At 50.6% G+C, this 22,221-nt stretch overlaps 1 protein-coding gene across 1 annotated transcript; it reads left to right on the forward strand.

Moving 5' to 3' along the window:
* Positions 1-519: 519 nt before the first annotated feature.
* Positions 520-22,192, forward strand: PIP4K2B (phosphatidylinositol-5-phosphate 4-kinase type 2 beta). The gene is made up of 10 exons (XM_065856132.2): positions 520-759; positions 8,355-8,452; positions 9,867-9,963; positions 13,283-13,435; positions 14,186-14,332; positions 14,625-14,663; positions 16,019-16,132; positions 16,428-16,686; positions 17,069-17,172; positions 17,635-22,192. Exons 1-10 carry the CDS (start codon positions 583-585, stop codon positions 17,713-17,715), a joined length of 1,269 nt encoding a protein of 422 aa, XP_065712204.1. The 5' UTR covers positions 520-582; the 3' UTR covers positions 17,716-22,192.
* Positions 22,193-22,221: the final 29 nt, after the last annotated feature.

The following is a 22,221-nucleotide window of genomic DNA, read 5'->3' on the forward strand; positions in this document are numbered from 1 at the left end:
AACTGGGCGAGACCATCTCCGGGAAGAGGAGGAGGGAAGGAGGCTTGCTCTCCTTTCTCTCTCTGCCTCCGTTCAGCCCTTTCCGTTGTTCCTTTTCCCAGCACAAGCCATGCCGCCGTTATCCCCATTCCTGTCGCAGGTTGAATCGGGGACAGCCAGCGGCCAGCGCCGCGCTCCCGCTCTTTCGCAACCGGGGCTCCCCCTTTCCTCTGCGAGGACATGGTACCTCCCGCTCCCCACCTCCTCAGCCCTCCGCCATCTTGGCGCCTCCTCAGAGCGGGGCCGGAGCGCGCTCGGCCGGCGGCGGCGGCTCCTCCTCAGCGGCGGAGCGAACCACCGCGGGGGCGGGGTGGGGGAGAGCAGGAGGAGGCGGGGACGGAACCACTGCGGCAGCGGCCAGGGGGAAGCGAACGGGCCGAGCCGGACCAACGGGCAGGGGCTGACAGGGGCGGGCGGTACCACTGAGGGAAGCGGGGGGGGGGGGCGTGTGCCCGGTGGGGCGGAACCATGCGGAGGCGCTGGTAGGGGGAGCCCCGGGGAAGGGGGTTCGGTCCGGCTCCCGGTGCCGCCGCCGGGTCCGCCATGGCCTCGAACTGCGCGGGGGGCTCGTCGGCGGGAGGCGTCGGGGCGGCGCTGGGCACGGCCCTGAGCGCCAGCAAGACCAAGACCAAGAAGAAACACTTCGTGTGCCAGAAGGTGAAGCTGTTCCGGGCCTCGGAGCCGCTGCTCAGCGTCCTCATGTGGGGAGCCAACCACACGGTGAGCGCGGCCCTCCCGGGGCCCCCTCAGCCCCTCCCCAGCCCGAGGGTCGGGGCCCTCAGCCCACTCATCCCCCTCACCCCGCGCCCTCCATCCCCCTCACCCCGGGTCCTTCCCCTTAGCGGGCGCCCCCGCCTCCCGGATCGGGCCCTTCCCGTCTCTCCCTCAGGCGGCGCCTTTTCCCGCCCACCCAGGGCCTTCGCCCCCCGCCATCGGGGCTCTGCCCCCCACACCCTTTTTCCCCCTTAATTCACGTTTTTCCTTCCCCCGACATCTCTTCCCTTCCCTGGATTCCCCCTCCCGGCGTGTCCATGGGGTCCCTGTTGGTCCCTTTCCCCTGGGGCTCCTTCCCCAGATCATCCCCATCCTCAGCCCCCCCGGCTCAGGGTGTCCCTCCCACACGTCCCCTTCCTCACAACTGGGGTGGCTTTAGGCTTCCCTGCTCACCCCAGTGACACCCCCAGTCCCTTGTCACAACCCCAGGGCAATCCCACAACGGTGAAGGGCCCCCCGTGTCACAGCCCACAGGTCCCACGCACACAGTGACAATCCCGTTCCTCTAGTGGTTGCGTGGGGAGGATTACATGCGTGTCTGTTCTCCGTCCCCAAATACAAAAGGGTCTTTTTGGCCCCATCTGTCCAATCTCGTCTCCCTCCGAGTTGCGGATTCAGCTCCTGGAGCTCAGGCCACGTGTGTCCCCAGGACTCTCGGTGTCCCCAGGACTCTCGGTGTCCCTGGGCTGGCGCGAGGCTGAGGGGGGAGCTGGGACCGGGGTCCCTGGGGATGCTGCTGAAGCCTCAGCTCTTCCAGCCGCCTCCTCTGGAGCTTCCCAAGCCCATCTTTATGTTTTTCTCTGGAAACTTCTCCCTCGTCTGCGATGGCAGGCGTAAATCTCATACTGGAATTGATTTGCTCTCTGGATGCTGTTCTGGGAGAATATTCAGGTGGTCAAAGAATTCAGAAACCTCATCCCTTCCTAAATTAGTAGGCTTTGAGGGTTCAGACACCTATTTCTCCAGTGGATTAATGGGTATTTCCTAGAGAGTGAAAGGGATTTAGGTTCCATTTTTGCAGAAAGAAGTAACACGCGCAGAATTAGGATTGCGTTTCCAGCCTGCCTGATGGTGGAATGAAAGCTTCCAAATGTAGTTCAACCCGGCGCTGCCTTTCTGAGTCAAAGGATGTTCCAGGTTCTTGCTGCTCAGAGCCTTGCCCGGGAAACAGGGTAATGAATTTAATCAGCCTTTGATCAGTGGTGCTGTTCAGAGCTCTGAAGAAATGGAAATTGGTCGGATTCTTCTGACTTTCATTTCTGGCCTCTTGGGGACAGTTTGTGGTTTGATTTCTTTGTATTCTCCGTACTAGGAGCCTGGCAACTTTTTTAGGTGCTGGATTGGGACAGTGTAACTTCTGGAGCACTTCGCTGTGAAATATTTAGGTAAAGGGAGGAAGGCGAGCAGGCGGTTCTGTAGGAACTCTAAGCTAGTCATGAGATTATATCTTTGTTGAGGTTGTTTAATGTCTGGCTGTGGGACTGCGGTTTTACAAGAAGGGATGAATCCGTGGATCCCCGTGCTAGGAGCAGAAGAAAACCGCTATCAGCACAAACACGAGGCTGTGCCAGGAAGATTCTGTCTGAAAATACTTGCATTTGAGATGAACTTTTTCATGGGTGAATCAAACAAACAACCATTTTATGCAATCCACCATTTCTGTTGACTGAAGAAATTCCCTCGGGTCCATTAAGCGAGTCTGGCCGTGGTTCGGCCCTGCCTTGTGTTTAAATGAGCTCGTTAGCAGCTGGTGTGGATGCAGCAATGGGTCTGGAGAGGATCAGGAGCAGGGGCCTGGTTTCTAGAACACCAGTTCTCCGTGTTTCTGTTTAAACCATGAGCTGGTCTTGGCTGTCCCAGTGATCCCAGCTGGCGTTTAAACCCACTGAACTGGGATCAGGGTGGGGCTGGGACTGGTGTGAGCGGGGCCAAGCGTGGGTGGTGTTAGGCTGACAGCGAAATTTCAGACTGGAAAACCACAGCGGGAGGGGAGAACTCGCACGGAGCGAAGTCACAGAGGTTCACCCTCAATTTCCGAATTTTCTGTAAAATTCAGCAAATGTGGAGGTGGTTCCCAGGGAAGCTTTGCTGTTGTCGTGGCGTTGGGAGAGGAGCTGCGGCTCCTCGGTGGTGGTTACATCCACGTTCTCGGCGCCCTGGCTGGACCCGTGTGCATGGGAACCCCAGGGAAAGTTGTCCCGGTTCTGGAAGGGAGAAGCCATCTCGCGCCAACAGCAAGATGAACACGGCGTGTGGAGCTCTGGAAACCATAGAAACGGTTGTAATGTTCTAATTATACAAGGCGCTGGGATCCCAGTGAGTTCGGGGGTTCTTGGAGACGTGACTCTTGTTTCTGTGTGTTAAGCACACGGTTGAGTTCATAGGGGCCGTGATGATGCTTCTCTAGTGGCAATTCATCCACTGGAAGCGATCCCTGGAGCTCTGTGGCTGTTGGCAGGGGGTCGGCATAAACAAATCCCGTTTTTGTGGAAATGGGGAGATCTGTTGGGTGTGTGGATCTTGCCTGGGCAGCCTCCTGCACCCCGGAGGCTCCGATTATGGGCTGAGGCACCAACCGATCTCCTCAGACCTTCAGGAGCGGTGCCAGCCGGTACAAAACACAACTACTTAGCATTCAAGTGAAATGGCAAAATCGGGATTTGCAGCACGCTTCTGCCTTCTCCGCAGTGTTGGGTTTGATGTTGCCATGTTAATTCTCGCCAGAGCAGCATCTGCCACATATCAAATGTTGAAGCCCTAGAAAACTGGTGCTGGCGCGGGGTAAACAGCCGGTATTTGTCCTTTCCAACACTTGCTGTCTGCTGCGGCTCTAATTGACCTCTGGAGAGAGCAGCATATGGCGATGGCCGTGACAGCGCCTGTTAACGATTGCGGCCAGCGGCTCCGAACCTTCTTCTCCCAGGACCTCCCGTTAAAACAGAAATTCCAGGAGCCCCTTTTCTTCCTGGCATACAGAGAGAAAATAAGGTTTTCCTGGGTAGATCAGCGATAAAATTGGGCTCAACTGTGTGCAACAGGGTGGCACGGACCGATTCCTCCGCCTGCGATGCTGCGTTGCTTCCGAATACTTTGTTCGGGAAGAGGTGGGTTCGCTGTCACTAGGGGATGCTTTCTTTTTTCCCTCTTAAATCACGCTGGTGTTCCCCAGAGCACCGATAAAAATTATTGACCACAAGATTCATGCTTCCATAGACCCGCATGGGGGTTTTGTTAGCTTGGGTACTGATTAATCATGCTCTAATTCATGGCAAACAGTGATTTTCTCAAACTGTTGCCCACTTGCTGTACGGTGTTAAGCAACGGCAAAGTTTTGCTGCACATGTGGGTTTGTCGCCATGCTAGTTAAAGGATATTTCTATGTGTCTTTTACCTGCTTCCCCAGGGTATTATAAAGTTTAACTAATGCTCACCAAGTGCTGTGAGATGCCTGATTGAAGGGCTGTGAGAGGAACAAAGTATTCTTATTTTCCTGGGCAAATTCCTGTTGTAAAGAATCCGAGGGAGCAGACTCACACGCTCCATCATCTGGATCTTGTTAGTAAACAAATTGCGTTTTCCCATCAATTTACTAATGGTAATTGCCACTTCGAGTCTCCAGTCAGGTTTTGAAACAAAATTACGTCTGGCCCATTCGTTCTAACAGCTGTCCCTGAATGACACGGAATATTGATGTGTCTTTTATTGAAAAAGGGATCGGCGTTGGTGGCGAAGCCAAATTATCAACTACAGATAAACCCAAAATTGTACTGGCTGATGTCGCTCATGAATTTGAGTGACCAGGAGGTACAAAGCGGAGGGGAGGTGGCATTTTTTCCAGCCCCATAAGGCCAGGGATGGCTGGAGATTTCTCAGCAGCGTAGGCAAAACTGAAATGTGCTGAGTGAGGATGAAGAGCCTGGATGCTCATGGGGGAAGGGCAGAGCTGGGGAAACAGCAAAGCTGAGCCTGGGCAAATCATAAATCGCTCAATATTTGGGTTGGATGGGACCTTCCAAGCTCATCTGGTCCCAGATGTCTGTTGGTTTGTCGAAAATGCGACTTGGTTTTAAACCCTCTGAGCTCCGTTGGGACTCTCTGAGCCTTCTGTGAGGCTGATGGGCATGTGCTGTTCATGCCACCCCTGGCCCGGGGAGGGGCAGGACCAGTGGCTTCTGTCTCTCTGCAAAATGCAGGTGACAGTGGAAAAATGCACTTTTTAGTGGTGCTTTCAGTCTGAAGGGGTCCTTGTCAGGTTGTCTGTGTTTTCTACTGAGTGAGGGAACAGAAAACTCCTGGCATTCAAGGACTGTTCAAAAACAGGGGCTGATTTTCAAGAGGATTCAAAGGCAGATTAGGTCCAAAAAGCTTACAGAAAACCAGCATCACGGTGGGTCTGGACACAGTTCCCTGGCCTGAGGAGCTTGTGCTCTAAATTAGCCATTCTTAACTTTTTCCACTTTGGGGACCTCTAAAGCTTTTGTAGATGTGGGAATACCCCAGGCACGGGCTGCTGTACCGCACAGACCTGCTCTTCCCACTTGCTGTGCACCTCAAAATGATGCGTGACCCCTGCGGTGAGGGACCGAGGAGTGTGACACTGTGAGGGACCGAGGAGTGTGACACTGTGAGGGACCAAGGAGTGTGACAGCGGCCACTGTCTGCTGCTACATCTCTGTAGCCGCCTCTTCCAGAACAAAGCACCAAGCCCAAGATCTCGGTGTCCATCCTGTGGAGATCTCCAAAGCTCCAGGTACAGGCCGACTTTCCACAACTGGGTGACATCCTTTTGTGGGGGACAGACAGGTCAGACCCGTAGGAACAGGCTCCCTGGGCTCTGCACCTTGCTGTGACCTTGCCTTCTGTAGCATAAATACACAGAGACACACACTCTGCTATATATAATCTCCTGCTACACGCCTCTCCCCGGGGAGAAGGCGAGAGAGCAAACATGTGCCAGGCGTTAGTCACGTTGCTCTCGGAGGCTGCTCAGATTCCACGGCGATAAGCACGGGAGGGGATCCCTGTGGAAAGGTGCTGCCGCTTGGGCAAGGGCTGCTGGCGTTTCGCTTGGCATCGTCGCTGCAGGACCTTGGGAAGGGGCACTGGATGCTGAGGGTTGTACTGGGAGAAGGGGGTGTTTGGGATATCCCTTTTCCAAGGCAGCATTGAGGGCTTTTCATTCCTCTTCCTTCGAGGAGAACGTCAAGTGTGGGAGACACTGTGGGAGCAGACAGTGCACATCCCTCTTGCTTAAAAAACAGATAAACAACAAAAAAAAGCCAAAACCATGTTTGCTTTCAGTCTGGTAGCAGAAGCAAAGGCCCGGTGGCTGTCTGAGCAAGAGCTGCCTCATCTGGTGGAGAGCTGGGAACAGAAACAACCAGTTTGGCTCTTCCACAGTGATTCTAGTCCCCAGCACAAACCCCTTTCTGCTCCATCTCCTCCAGAACTGGAATGCCAAAGCATCCAGAAAGCTCTGCTGTGTGCAGCTGGAAAAGTGAAAAGGGGGGAGAGTTTTTTTGGCTGTTGTATCTTGTGAAGAGCAGGGACGTCTTTTAAATGAGACAAGATATCCTAGCGCACCGTTTCTGCCAGTCAGGAGAGCAACAACAGGTACAATGTTTGCTTTGAGGTTTTTGCTTAGGCAGAAACGAGGGCACCCAGAGGCGTCTTGACATCTCGCTTTGCTAATGTTTGTGTCTGAGTTTCTGGCAGGGAGGAGACAAATCTCCAACTCGCTGTTCCCTCTCAGCCGTCAAGCCCTTCCTCCACTCTGCAACAAGCTGATGATAGTGCGGTTGTGCCTTCCCCACCGCGAGCACAGGGTGAGAACAGGCGAGTCTGAGGAGCTGGGCTTCCCCTCCCGTTAGACAGCAATAATTAGTGGCTGGAGGCAACGCCTGTTTCTTGATACGGAATTAGCTGGTTTCTTTTCACCCTGAGGGGAAATCACTGCCTGGGGCTCTCTGTTGCAGATCCCTGCAGGAGCGGGATCTTGGGATCTGGGAGATCCTTTCCTCTCTTCCAGCTGCGGCTCCAGGAGCAGCTCAGCGCAGGATTGAGCCTTTAGCTTAAGCTGGGGATATTGGCCTCCCTGCTCCGTTGTGATTACAAATGATGGGAGTTGTGTGACGTTCTTCATTCATCTATGCAGCGTTCTCCATACATCCCAAAGCTCTTTATGGGTGTGCTTAATGCTCTTTGGTGCTGCTGTGGAGTAAATACCGGGCAGGGATTTAAAGAGCACCATCTCCGCTCTTAACAGAGCACTGCCCGGTTTGCTTTCCACTTATCTGTTGTGTGGGATGACAGTGTCTGAAAATAGTCATCTTTTCTCTTTGCAGCCTGGATGGGTCTTTCTTTCCAGTCTGACGTTTGTGAAATCTGGTCTGGTTGGTTTTTTTTCATTGGCAACGATAGAGAATGGAGATGAAAAATATGTACTGCATCAAAGGCTTGCCCGTGTAACCAGACAGCTCGCTGCCCGTGTAACCACACATCTCGCTGCGCGTCTCCGGAGCTGAACTGTGCCACGGCTCCTGCTGCAGAATGGCCCCTCACACTCCCTTCCATCCCCGCCTCCTTGGAGCAGACATGGCAGCAGATATTTGGACAGGATTGCGGGTCCTGTTGCCCACAAGGAGTGGGGAATCCCAGGTTCCTCCGTCTTCACGGCTCAGACCCCTTTCCTGGTCAGCAGGGAAATGCTGTTGTGCTTTCCAAGCTGGAAGTTGCTTGACCCACCTGAGATTTTGGTGTCAGAAACAGCCCCCAGGCCTGACTCCCGCTGTTGCCAGCATTGTCTGCTTCTCCCCAGCGTTACCTGTTGGGTATGGGGATCACAGGAATGGAGGTGTCATGAAGTTGCTTCCTAAATCCAGTATGTTAATAGCAGTTTGATTAAACAAGTCTCGTGTGATTCCCCTGACGTCCGTGTGAATGAACGACACTGGGGCTGTCCTCAGAAACATCCTGCCTCTTGACCCGCTCGTGAACGCTGGCACGTCCTTGTCACTGCTTGTCTGGAGCAGGGGAGCCAGATATAGTCCAGAAGTGGATTGGTTTTTTTTTGTGTTACTATTGCTACTGGGTGCTGCAGCACGAGCCTGTCTGTACAATAGTAGCTGAATGTTCATTCTTCTCCTTCCCTGTATTCCTGTGGCTGCCACACATGACTAAGGAGCAAAAACAATCTAGTGGAGTGACTCATCCCTTTCGAGAAGGTGGGATAAGAGCAACAAGAGACAGCGAGCACAGCAACAGCATCCGCAGGCAGCTGGGCTGTGCTGCACCAAAGCTGCCCAGTCTGTTCTGGCTGGTTATGGCAAAGACTTTGGTCATCTGTGATTTGTAGTGGTGACAACTAGTTAAGAAACTGGCTGATGCAACGTTTCCCAAATAAGGTGATTTATTTATTTAGGTCTAACGGGTTATATTGCTTCAAAACCAGCTTCTGGGGTGTTGGGCACCCCCCATAAGTCCATTAACAGTAACGGCAGGGCAGAGGAACTTGGGTTTTGAGTCTTTCCTTTCTCTTTTAGATCAACGAACTCAGCAATGTTCCCGTCCCTGTTATGTTGATGCCTGATGACTTTAAAGCCTACAGTAAGATTAAGGTGGACAATCATCTATTTAACAAGTAAGTAGGTGCTTCCCAGCTCGTTTGTCTCTGTAATTAGAGCTCTTTGCTGTGGGGGAAACTGACACATGGAAGGTTTTTGGGTTTGCTCCCTGTTGTAATGCCAGGAGGATCTGGTGTGGCTGGACATGTGGGGGCTCTGTCACTGAGATGCTGTCTTGTGGTTTGCTTTATGTTCTTTGAGTGATGAGAAGTTTGGTAAGGCCAGGCTTAGAAGTGGCACTACTTCAAACCAAAACATGTAGATATTCACTGAAGTGGGTAGAAAACAGTATTTTAGAATTCACAAAGTGTAACTTGTTCAAAGCCCAAGGGCTGAAGTTCACTGCACATCTTGTTTATGCACAAAGCTGCTGCAGGACCATCTCCTGACTCCTGCTGTGCCCCATTAGGTGTCCCATCCTGTCCTGACCAGGAGAAGCCAAATCCCAAGACCAGGAACAAGAGGGAAGGAGTTTGCTCTCCATAACTTGCTGGGTTCTCTGTTCACAGGACACAGCCCTGAAGCTGCATTATACCTCTGGCCCATAGGACTTGTGTGGAGTTACCCTCCTTTTTCCCAAAATATCAGTTTTTGGAAGCCTTTTAAAAGCCGCAGTTGTGCCTGGTGCTCAGAGCTGTTCACCCTGGCTGTGTGTGTGTGTGCAGGTCTGCAGCGCTCCCTGCTTAATGCTGCATTTTCCCTGAGTCTCCCAGGGATCAGCTTTTGAGAGTGGGAGTGTGATTCAAAAGTTTGTCTTCTCTGGCACCTACAATTTGCGGTATCTGCTCTTCCCTCTTCTCCCACATAGATTTTTAGTTTCCCACGTGTTGGTGCAAAGGATTCTCATTGAGAATGAGCTGACAAAATCCCCCACCGTGTCCAGGCAGGACCATCCTCTCTGCTTCCTCCCAGTGGGCAAAATACGAGCTGTGGTAGGGAGCTGCAGCATCCCTCAGCGACAGGGATGTGTTGACCTTTCTTTTGACGCATGAGTGATCTGATCTGATCTGAAATCAGAGCCCCCCCGCTCCCTCTTTCTTCCAGCTTTTCATCTTAAACAGTAACAGTGTGTTGCAGGGGGCAGCTGTGTTGCTGAACGGAACAAAGCAACAAAGGAGGAGGAAAGAGAGAAATTATTCTGTCAAATCTGTGTTTGTGACAGGGGAGATTGTTCTGTAAGACAGACATCCTCATCCAAAGAGCCTGTTAGTCAACAGCTGGATCCTGCAAGCGGTTCTATGAACAGATGACTTTTGTAGGCATCCAGAGAAACAAGCTCCCCTAACGAGGGTAAATACTTGCAGAACAAGGCCCTTGTAGGGAGGAGGGGGCTCGGATATCCTGGGGGGTCAGCAGTGAGCTGGGAGAAGAATTGAGTTTGATTTCACAAGCTGATCATTGCACCAGAATATCTTTTCTGCTTTGCCCTAGGGAAAACTTGCCAAGTCGCTTTAAATTTAAGGAGTATTGTCCACTGGTGTTCCGAAACCTCCGAGAAAGATTTGGGATTGATGATCAAGACTACCAGGTACTGTCTCTTCTCTCCCTACCCTCTTAATGCCTTTCCTTAGGACAGAATAACAAAACTGGCAAAGAAACTACGATGCCGACATTGTGTGGTCAGTTTTTATGGGCTTATAATCATGATTTAAATGGTTTTAGCACAACCCTAAGGGCACCCAGCAGCAAAGTAGATCTGGCTGTGCCAGGCACTGGGCAACTGCAGAATGAAAAGATGGTCCCTGCTCCAGAGCACTTACAGTCCAGGCATAAAATAAGAGGCAGCAGATGGTTGCAGACAGGTGGGAGCTGGAGGATAACAATGATCTAGTGCAGAACATCTGCAAGGAAAATGAGTCTGTCCTGTTTTTACAGATTTGGGTGCTTTTTTTAACCAGCTGTGTGTACCAAGCACTGACGCTCTTGAATTGGGTTTGTCGTGGTGGCTGCTGCTTTGGGACACGAGGCTCAGACTGGAAGGGAGAGACATTTCCTTGTGTTAAAACCACTGGGCTGAAATCCCGTGAAATGGAGCTGTCTCAACTCTGCCCGCTGCTGCAGGGCTGCCCTTCCACACACAGCTCTCAGTCTTACGCACGCGGGAAATGTGTAGTAGCAGGCTGCTTAGAGAGCTCGTAAATGAGGGAAAAGCCAGTGTGGAAAAGAGGACGGCTTTGATAGCGGCGTGGCCTTTAGCAGCCCGAGTGTTAGGTAATTAAACCCGTATCTTTGGCACTCCGCTGCCGCTGATAAAGGCTGTGGCGAGGCGCCAGCACTGGCTGGTCAAGGGCTTAAACTAAAATACTCGCTGGAGTCCAGAGGCACGGCAGCGCGGGTGAGCAGGCCCAGGGTATCACTCTCTCCCGTCTTTGCTTCACGACAAGCCCAGCTGATCTCCCTGCGTGTGGAGAGAGGAGACGGGAGCAGAGCTGTTCCTGCTCATCCCACCAAACTGCTTCCTTCTGGTCATGTCCATGTCCACATCCATCTGTGTATACGCCCACTCCAAACATGCCAAAATTATCTGGATTATTTCCCCATCTCCCTCTCTTTCAAGGTCAGTATAACAAAGAGATCTGTTATCTTGCTCATTGCACTGGTGAGACACCGGATCTACTTGATCCAGTTTCTGTGATGGGGCAAGGAGCAGATGTGTAGCGCCTACATCCCATCCTCTGCCCCTCGCTCCCAGCCAAGGGAACAGGGGTGACCTCTGAGGGTACCGGGAGCGGTGGTTGGGGCTTTTTGCTTTTTTAGATCTCAGCTGCCTCTCCCGTCGTGGCTGCCAGGGCCCATCCTACACTGCCACCTCTTCCCAGGCACGCTGGGTGCTCCGAGGGTGTTTGCTCAAAGTGAGACACGTTTGTTCGAGGAGAACTGGCAGCCTTTGCTTTTCTTCTGCAAGGGGCCGGCCAGCCCCAGGAGGAACCGCAAAAGCTGCCGTGTCCTGCCTGTCGCAGCTCTGCTTGTTAGAGTGTTAATTCTCTTCTTTCCTCCGACATCAGGCCTGTTCTCTAGGCAGCCGTGGTGCTTTGCCAGGAGTGCCTGTGGACAGCAAATCACGCCGCGGCTTTTGAGGGTTCTGCTTGGCCAGCAACACCCTGGGGCGAGCTGTACCAGGGAATGACTTGGTGTGCTGGCTCCTTCCATACCCTTCCACTTACTTCCATACAGGGAAGTCATTAGCTTTTAATTAGTTTTATTCCAAGCCCATCCACTATAGTATATTTTATTTTTTATTCTCAGTTTCTTGTAAGAAATGATCAGAACTGTGTGAAGTAACTTACACAGATACACCCACAATTTTGTTGGTTCTCAATAGCTAGTTTGTCATTTACGCTTCACCTGTTGCTGTGAGGGATGACTTCTCTTGTCTCTGAGGTAAAGCAGTTTGGCTCCTTAAAAGTGTCCGCCCTGCACAGAAAGCAGAAAACATTGATAGAGCTAAATTCAGGTGGGTAAAACGTGATGGCTGGAGTGGGAATTGAGCCAGGGTGCTAAATATAACGCGCAGTCTGTGGAAGAGGCGGAAGGGACAGGAAGGGAACGAGGTAAACCTACAGGCTGTGCGTTTGGTAATGTCCATATGTGGTCACAATCTCTGCTTCCCATCTCCTCTAGAAGAAAAGCTCTGTGGTTTTGAGGTGAGGGATGATTAAACGGTGCAGCACAGACTCATTTGCAAGTGTCAGCAAGAAGCAAGGCCCTGGTTGGGTTTTTTTTTGCTTGCCTTTATTTTCCTGACAGTTTCTAAAACCGTTGGCAGGAGTAGCGTTTTTCCCCGGCTTCATTAAAGTTTTAAAAGCTTTAAATGCTTCATTCTGAAAGGAAACCTCTGGGCTCGCTTGCAGCGTGACATGGTAAATCCCTCTTTCGCAGCAGGCTCTGCCTGCGTGTGCAGAACTGCAGGCTCCCTCTGCTGTCTGCTCGTCAGAGACAACAGTGGAAATAGCAGCTAAAAAACCACATCCCGAAACCCATCGTCCAGCCCTGAGATTCCGAAAGACGCATCTACCTTGAACTAAAGACCACTAGTGAGATGTCAGGACCATCGTGTTTCAGAGCACAGCTCAACTCTCCCCATCTGCTTTGCACCAGTGGTGAGGAAATGCCAGCGAGAGCCTGTGCAGCTTGGTTGACAAAATGGCTTCTGAGCAGCGATGGGGCTGGTGGAGTTGGAAGGGACCTGCTGAGACTGGTGACAAGGAGGAAACCGGTGACCTGCTTGGGTTGGTCTGGGAGGCGCAAAGAGCAGCGAGATGCGGCACATCCCACTGCATGGGGAGAGGCACCAGAACAAAGAGCTCCCGTTGTGGCTCAGGGGACACAGGAGATACTCGCTCTGCAGTTTGCTTGGGATTTACCAATTGTGCCGCAAGCATGAAAAGGAGCTGCGATGTTTCGTTGCTAAGGGTGGAGACGGGGATATAAAGACAGATGCTACTGGTTGTTGGAAGAACAACCAAGCTATTTATACTCACAATCCTTTTCGTCCAATTGTAAGAACAGCAGAGGGTGAGGGTGGCTTTTGGTTTCAGGGTGACCTGTAAAGAATTCTTGAACAATGAGACTTTTGCTGGTTTACGCTGCTTTTTGATGGAAAAGCAGGCAGACCATTTCATTCGTTTTCTTCTGGTTTTCCTTAAACTTTGGAAAAATCCTCTGTTGTTAGATTTCCAGGAGGAAATGCTAAGAAGTCTTGGCCTGTGTATGGTCCCTCTTTAAAAACCCCTTAGTAAAAGAAATCACCCGTGTCTCATCTGCTTTCCAAGACTCTCTTGTTTTTTTCTCCAGGGAGGTGGCATCTTCTGCCTCCCCTCTCCACCTTTTTGTTCTGGTTCCCTCAGAACTCGGTGACCCGAAGCGCCCCGGTGAACAGCGACAGCCAGGGCCGCTGTGGGGCCCGGTTCCTCACCACCTACGACAGGAGGTTTGTCATCAAGGCGGTGTCGAGCGAGGACGTAGCGGAGATGCACAACATCTTAAAGAAGTACCATCAGGTACGGTGAGTCTGGAGCTCTGGGAGAGGAGGTGGCAAACACCTTGCGGGGAGTATTTTGTGATTTGCCAGGGAACTGGAGCTTGGATTGGCAGCGCGCAGCCTGGCAGAGCTTGCAAATAGCTTTTGCAGAAGAAAACTGTGGTCCTAAGCATCTGAGAGGCAATTGTGGCACAGCTGCCTGCTTCTTCGCAGTGCTGAGCCCCTTCACAGCTCGCCCTATTCCTTACACTGATGAATTATGGATTGGTGGTACCTGAGATCTGTAAACATGCTCCTAATCATTTGAACCAGACTTTCCAGAGGGACCAAGGAGGGGATGGTTACACGCAGCAGGGAAGAGGGGGTAAAGTGGGACAGCTGGAAATGTTCTACCTTGGCCCACGGTATCTGCCGGTCCATCTGCTCTTTGCTTTCAGACACACTCACATAACCAGGAGAGGTGAATTTAGCCAGTGGCAGCACCGGACTCACGCTGCTGAGACTGGGTGACAGACACACACGCAGGCTGGACACGCACACACAACGGGCTGCTCTGTCTCAGCTCAGGGCTGGAGGATTCTCACGATGCCCTAACTTGCTTTTCTTGAGCCCCTCAGAGCCATTTGCAAACCTCCTTTCCTTTCTCATCGGTGTCAGGCGGCTGGAACAGGAGGCTTCGCTATCAGCTTCTTGCTGAGCTTGTGTCAGAGCTGGGGTTTGTGTGACAGCACCATCTTTCTCTGCCCTTCCCTTCCCTGCTCTCCTCCAGTTCATAGTGGAATGTCACGGGAACACCCTCCTGCCCCAGTTCCTTGGCATGTACCGGCTCACCGTGGACGGAGTGGAAACCTATATGGTGGTAACCAGAAACGTATTTAGTCACAGGCTGACAGTGCACAGGAAATATGACCTGAAGGTGAGTGTTGCGAGGGCAGTCATGGAGCTGAGGGCTCCTTTTCCACGAGGGTGGGACTTGCTCTTTGTAATGTCTACTTGGCAAGGTCCTGGGCTTCGGGTTTTGTTCAGGGGATCAGGTTTTGGGGGCCCTGGAGATCTGTAGGTCTATCTTGGGCATGAAAAAAGCTTGAGCGCTGATTTTAAAAATACTCTACTTATTTTTCTGCATGGAGGAATTAAATGGTGTCAATGAATTCTTTGGGAATATGATACATAGTGCAGCAATGCTCTTTTCTTTACTCTTTTATCAGGGGTCTACAGTATCCAGGGAAGCAAGCGATAAAGAGAAGGTATGAACCATTCCTGGCCAGCCTGTCTTTCCTCCTGGTGGTTGGAAGCGTATGAAACCCAAATGATTTCCCTTTTCCAAAGGGGTATTGAGCAGAGGGTGTTAAATGGGCCCTGAGTGACCACCTGTTTCTGTCCCAGCTTTCCAGCTCTTCCCAGTGACTGCCCAGGAGATGGTGCAGATCTGGTGCTGCCCTGTTATGTTGACACTACCATGAGTTGGGGGGAACTTCTTGGGGGACAATCCCACAAGTCCCAAAACCCACCTTAGTGCAATGGTGGCTTTATGGGAGGGTTTCTTCATGGTGCTCCCTGGGTACCAAACCGAGTCAGGTCAGCAGTTCGTTTGTGCAACAGATGCTTTCAGAAACCAGACCGGCTCCTCTCAGATTCTTGGCATATCTCAGTGTGTTTGTAAGTTCTGTTTCTCCTACCATTAGGGGAACTTATGACTAAATCCTGCCCCTGCAGACCTTTGGCTGTGATGCTGCCGTGAAAAGCCCAGTTGAAATCACAGCAGTAACTCACAGTACTACGTGTTTCGCACGTGCACATGGGATTTTCAGGTTTGGAACTGCAGAGTAAGTTTACTCCAGCCTACCCTAAAATTAGATCGCTGGCGTGAGCCAAGGAACTCCCATTGACACGGAATGCTCTGGCATCAGGGCACGGCTTCACCGTGCCCAAGTGTCCCCAGCCTGCTGGCTCTTGACTCTCCAGCTTTTTCTGCTTATGCAGTTTGTCTCAGACCATTCATATTAGATCTATATAAAGCTACCACACGCTCATAATTCATTCCAAGAACAAAATAATTTAATTCCCAATTGCACAAAGGCGTTGTGTGTTTTTCCATATCCCAGAGAAATCCTCAGAGCCTGTTGCACTCAGATTCCTGAAAAAGCAGTGGTTTTCATTTTTCCCTCAAGTCTTTAGGGAGAGAAGCATTTTTTTTCCAGCCCTCTCAACTTTCCCCCATGAATCAGAAGCCAACAAAATGCATTTCTTTTCTATTCTGGGAGCTGGTTGGCCCGTCTCTGGCTGCAGCCCAGCGCTCAGCCTGCAGCACGTCTTCCCCGCAGTCGTTAAAGCTGAATTGCTCTCATCTCCCTTCAGTTTATGCCCAGGAGCAGCTCAGCACATGGATTCATTGACAAATACCATGATCCGCCTGGTGCTATTTTCATACTTAGGGGACAGGATGAGCCGCTTCCCCTTATGAACAGGGAGAAGATCCTGGTGCAGCCCCACACTCAACCAGAGCCTGTGTGCAACCAATAAACTGCTGATGGGTCAGTTGTACCAGCCCTTCCCCAAAGAGTGCGGGTCTGGAGAATTTGACACAGGCTTTTTCTTGCAGGCAAAGGATTTACCAACATTCAAGGACAACGACTTCTTGAATGAGGGCCAGAAGCTGCACGTTGGAGAAGAAAGTAAAAAGAACTTCCTTGAAAAGCTGAAGCGGGACGTGGAGGTAGAGTTTCCCGGGGAACAGCTTTGAGTCTGTCTGCCATAACTGGATCCTTCCTGTGGCCTCTGGCTGCAGGGGTGCAGCACTGAATGAGAAACAACTAATTCCTGGGTCAGCCAAGCAATTACAGTCAGGATTATGCTGATAGTGGTGGGGATATGAGCTCATGAGCTCTCTGAAGAACAGTAAGGGTTGAGCTCTCACTACAGCTCTTTCTATTCAGGGAGGTCCTGACAGGGCAGGACTGAGGTTTTCTGATCCCACGTGGGTGCTGTTCTCACTCTTCCCTTTCTCCCAGTTTTTAGCTCAGCTGAAGATCATGGACTACAGCTTGCTGGTTGGGATCCACGATGTTGACCGAGCGGAGCAGGAGGAGATGGAGGTGGAGGATCGGGCAGAGGATGAGGAGTGTGAGAACGATGGTCTCGGAGGCAACCCCATCTCCTCCTACGGCACGCCCCCCGACAGCCCCGGCAACCTCCTCAACTACCCTCGCTTCTTCGGGCCTGGAGAGTTCGATCCTTCTGTCGACGTCTACGCCATGAAAAGCCACGAAAGTGAGTACGGTGGAATATGGCCCTGAGGGAGGTCTGGAGGGCAGAGGGGGTGTCCTGGCCAGGCTAAATGGAGTGGGAGGACTGGCCGCAGAGAGAGAGACACCCTGCCAAGTGTCTCCATTGCTGCGCAGTCCCTCGGTGTGGATGGTGTGAGATGGGATGGGTAGAAGCGATGCTTGGGGAGCAGTAGTGTATTCAGAGAGCGCATGGGCCTCTGGGGCGCTGTTTCCAGTCATTTCTCTGCCTTCCTCCAGCCCCCAGCTGCCTTACTTTCTCTGCTAGTTGCATCAAACCACATCTGCCCTGTATTTCTTCAGGAGGGGGGTACAGCCAGGCTTTGCCCACATCTCAAGGTGTGCTAGTAACTCTCTTGCCTTTCTAGGTGCCCCCAAGAAGGAAGTGTACTTCATGGCCATTATAGACATTCTTACGCCGTACGATGCGAAGAAGAAAGCCGCACACGCTGCCAAAACGGTGAAACATGGGGTAAGCAGCCGGCCAGCCGCAGGGAGGATGGGCTTGGGGGCTTCTGCTTTGCTCGCACACCTGCCCACGTGTGCGTGATGTCTCCTGACGCTGATTTTTCTGCCAGCGTGGAAATTCTCAGTGATCCCGTGCCCAAGAACAGCTGCTTTATTTCCCTGGTGTGTGGCACCAACAGCATCACAGAGCAGGACTGGACATTCCCTGTCCCTTTCCTGGGGCCAGTCCTGTTCCCTGCAGTCCTGAACTTCCCAAAAGGGCTTGAAAAACAGCCCAGGTTAGTGGGACATGGAGTTTTTTGTGCTTCTTCTAAATCCCCTCTAAAGTGCGAGGGAACAAATCCAATGCTTTGACTCAGTGGTCTGCAGAAGATCCAGCTGGAGCTAAAATCGGTTTCCCTGGGGGTCTCTGTAGACCTCTCTGGATGTTGGTGTTTTACTTGTCTCTCCTCTCTCTGCCTTGCAGGCCGGGGCAGAGATCTCCACCGTGAACCCAGAGCAGTACTCTAAACGCTTCAACGAATTTATCTCCAATATCCTGACATAGTTGTCTTCAGCCTTCGGCGAGAAATGAAGAGAAAGAGGGGCTACTTCCCAACAGAGGACGCAGCCTGTGACACTAAAACAGACACTGTAGCAGCATGTGGGGTGTGCATGTGTGTGTGTGCGTGTGCGAGAGTGAGCGTGTGGCGCTGTGTGACTTAAGAGAAAACTCATTCTAGGTGCACCCTCCAACGGTCCACTTGACCCAGGTGGAAAAGTGGGTTTTTATGTTACAGAAGTGCCCAGACATAGATTTGAGGGCTTTTTAAAACAAGAAAAGTGCATTGTTTCAGCACTGCTCTTTGTAGTGACGTTTTCTCCTCTCTGATCCAGAGAATCCCATCGGGATGCGATAACGTGGCACTGTATGAAAGGGGTTGCTCTAGATCACGGTCGGTAGGAGTGAAGCAGTGCCTGATTCCACAAACTACTACTTTTTTTTAATTTTTATTATTATTATTATTATTATTATTGTTATTATTATTATTATTATTGGACTGTCTTTGCCAGAAAGACATGCAAGCCCTTTTATTTGCCTCTTGGTAGGAATTGGAAGGAAAATAGCTCAGCATTTCAAGGATGGAAAATATTACTCTGATAAGGAGGAGTCGCTGAACTTTAGGTAAATTCAGACTGGGACACTTTATATTTTTTGGTTAATTTAAGTAACAAAAACTGCTTTTGTAACTGCACTTGATTTACAGGAAAGACGAGGGAAATGAACATCCACCAAAGACGATCGCTTAAAAAGGTTTGACTCCTAGACCCTAAAAATGAACAGTCTGAAAGGTAATAGAGGCACTGAACGACCTCAGATAATCATGTGCTCGGACCCATTGTGCTTTCAATTGGCCAGCTATGAAGATTTCATAAAAGAAAAAGAAAATAAGGCGGTTTGTACCTGTAGATACGGGATAGGATTTGAGTATCTGGAACGTTTCCCTGTCGCACCTCGGTCAGGAGTTGCCGTGTCTCTTAGGTGACAGCCTCACATCGCGGTTCTGCCAGTGTTAATCTAACTAATGTTCAGTCTTCCTTCCTCGCCCCGTCTGCAACAGGTACTTGAATTTGTTTCCCGACAGAGGCTCTTTGGTTAGTCGGTTTATTTTTTAAATGCTAATGTGACTTGCACACGAAGGAATCGGACTCGCTGCCAGTGGGGAGCGTGGGGAGCTGTGACTGTGGAGCAAATCCCACCGCTCAGGAGGACTCAGGACTTGGGCTGTGGTTGTTCCCACACCTCTCCGCTCCATCCCCCTCTCTAGAGCGACAGTCAAGGAGTGGAAACGTTCGAACCCTTGCGCCAGATTTATTCCCCCCATAAGGAGTTGGAACTGATTTGCGTGACTCAATAACGTCCTGTTGTCTCCTGAACGCTTGTAATATTTTTCACAGCCGAGCTTGTCAGACTTGCTTTGGGTTTCGTTAGCTCTGCCGCACAACAGTTACAGATCTTTTGGTTCGTTTTTCTTTTCTTTAAATTTTCTTTCGAAGCAGGATTTAGTGTTTTGAACAAACCTCTTGCAGTTGAAACATATTGCTTATCTGCCTTGAAACTGTTCTCACATATGCCTTTGTTTCGGGAATAAGCTGTTTCGAATGTCTGTCCTGTGCTGTAACGCGTGCTACAGTTTGCTGTGTGGAATTTGGTCCTTTCGAGAGATAACTGGTGCTCATCACATCCCGGTAATTGCCCTGGACTAACGCTGGCTCTGGGCTGGATGCTGAATGTGGGCTTGGTTTTTGGTTCTCGTGTTCATAGCCACATTCGTGATGTGAATCCCACAGGTCTCAGCTCTGAAAGGGCCAAAACGGGGCCGGAGTTTCAGCCCAGCAGAGCGCGCTGTAAATAGAGTCTTTGAGAAGTCAAAATTAATAGTAGGGGTCGTGATGGGATATGAATCCTTTTATTCATTCGTGGGTCATTCCCTTTAACGCGGGACAAATTTCTCCCCCCATTGTGTGTGATGTGGGGATAACACACCGTTGTCTGGAGGCCCCAGAGCCTCGTGTCTTAAGGTGTGGAGCTGGAAAAGCCACAAAAATAGCGCAGCTATGAGAATCCTTTCAAATAGGGAAGACTTGGAGGGTATCATGAGCTTAGCTTTGTGGGCATTATATGGGTTGAGTAAGCGCTTAAGTTTACTATCGATCAGAAATTAAACACCGATCGCTTTTTATTCTTGACAGTTTTAAAAATCTCCATTGAATCCGCAACTTTGGCCCGGTAAGTTCGCCATTCTCCTTCTGGGAAACTCGCTGTTTGTCTCTAAATCGTGTATTAAAAAAAAGAAGAGGAAAAGGGGGGAGGAAAAGAGAAGGAAATTAGTGAACTGCAGGGAGATGCTACCCAAAGTAAGTAGGAAAATGAAGCTTGCGTAGCTCGGAGCAACAGTCTCGTTGGCTGAATGTCATACCCAGGAATGAAGTGAAACTGCAGGTGGTTCCTGCAGCGATCTCTGCAGAAGTCACGGTGCGAAGGGCTTAGGAGCAGTTGGCCGGTGTTTCCCTATTCCACTCCAACCAAACTCAATTGGCTGCTCTGGCTCAAGTGACCCCAAAAGCCCCCTGAACTCTGTTCACTTTAGCACTTCCTAATTCTGCCACTTCCATCAAGTTGCCATACTGTGTGTATTAAAGTAATTAAATGCAATTTTCTCACTTAATGATGTATTACCCAGGTATGTAACTTTGTTTAACATAAGCATTTTGTATATTGTTTACATTTTGAGAGGTAGCATTATGTTAAAAATGCTAATTTTTGTTTCTAGACAGTATTTTTATTACCAGAACAAGAAGTGAAGCTGCAAATATTTGATTTGTTTTTAAAAGGGACTTTTTTTCTTTCGTTTTTATTGTTTTGCTTTGGTTTGTTTTTTTTTTTAATCTTGTTTTAGGTCACTTTTTTAACTCAAGTATTTAAAAGGAGAACCCAGCCCTTTCGATTCTGGTTTTACAACTGCTTGTGCTAGTTTGTCGTCTGTTTCTGGTGTGAGTTTAGTTCTAGTTTGCTAAGCGTAGATATCTCTGTCTGTAGCGCGTACCCTGCGGAACACTTGGCACTGAAGTGCGTTTGAAAACCACCCCTGGCCGAAAGAGCTGCAGTAGGTAGGCAGATGGCTCAGACCATGGGCGGATTGATGGACTTTTCAAGACGTTTCAGCGCAATTCTTTGGTCAACTGGAGTTTCAAAATGACAAAACCCAACCTCAGCGTGCGGTGAGTTTGGGTGAGCTACAGGATTCCTATCCCTGTGCTGAGGGGGTTTCTGTACACGGCCCTTTGGACCTAGAACGTGGATCCCTGTTGAGATAGCTCTGGAATCAGCAGGAGAGGGAAGGCAGAGCGCGGAGTCGCAGTTCAGGTGCAGCTCTGCTCCAACAGCGCAATAAAACCCACTCGAGAACACGTTGGGTCATTGTTTAATTAGACCCACGCGTTCTGGAGCGTGAGGCAAAGGGCCTGGTGTTTGTGAGGTTTTAGAGAAAAGTCATTGGGAGTTCACTTCTCCCAGCGAGGAGCAGTGGGGTCCTTCCCTCCGGTGTGGTGCACACCTCTGATTGGCCACGTTTTAATTAGAAAAGCCGTGATTGTTACATTAATCGCAGGGATAACTTCTGGGGTAGAGGCTGCACTCCCACACCTGAGGTTTGAATTGGATTAGCAGCAAAACCAACTAAAACACTTGAGTGTGATTTCCTTTTCAGGGAGGAATCTCCTGCTTTCCCTTCCCGAGGGGAACTCGCCTTTTAGCCCCAAAAATGGCACAAACCAGGGTTGTGTTGTAGTTTCGGGCCTGGTTTGGTAGGGTTGTGTCTTGGCCTCGTTGGACAAACACCTCCCACTCCTGCATCCCTGCACGGAGTCCAGGTGTTCAACCTCCCGGTGGTACAAACCTTTCCATGCGTGTCCTGAACTCGGTTTGCGACACCGCGTAACCGACCTGGGAGAGATCGCCCTTAAAATAGCCCCGAAAAACCAGCTTTCCCCCTCTGTGTCTTAACGTCCCATTTCAGGTTTGCCTTCCCCAGCTCCTGAGAGCCGTTCTCTGGTATCCGTATCAGCCACTACTGATTTCCCGTGCTCTTTTGAAACAAATATCTCGTGTAACAGCGATGGCAAAGCTCGAGGAACCAACTGCTGGTCATCCACGGTGGTTTCGGTTTTCACTGCTCACAAGTTGCGTGGAAACGCAGCCGGGTTGAGTTGTGTCTAGTGAGCGTATTACACACAGGCCACAAGGGCGGGCAGGGCTAATCAGTGCAACTGAAAAAAATGTGAATAAATTAAGTTGAATCTAAAACTTTAAACAGAAGAAAGCATTCTAGGTTTTTTCACTGCTGTTTTTTAAATAGGAATTTTAAGTCCTCTGTGCTTGTCTGTTTGCTAGGAGCAGTTTGAGACACTGTTACTGTTTTGAAATGCATGCATGTTACAAGATGAGTCTCCAACCAGAGAAAATAAAATGAAAACTTTGTGTACATCTGTTCTTACTGCTGTCCTAACCATC

Source organism: Patagioenas fasciata, chromosome 22 (genome assembly GCF_037038585.1).
Source record: "Patagioenas fasciata isolate bPatFas1 chromosome 22, bPatFas1.hap1, whole genome shotgun sequence".
NCBI lineage: Eukaryota > Metazoa > Chordata > Aves > Columbiformes > Columbidae > Patagioenas > Patagioenas fasciata.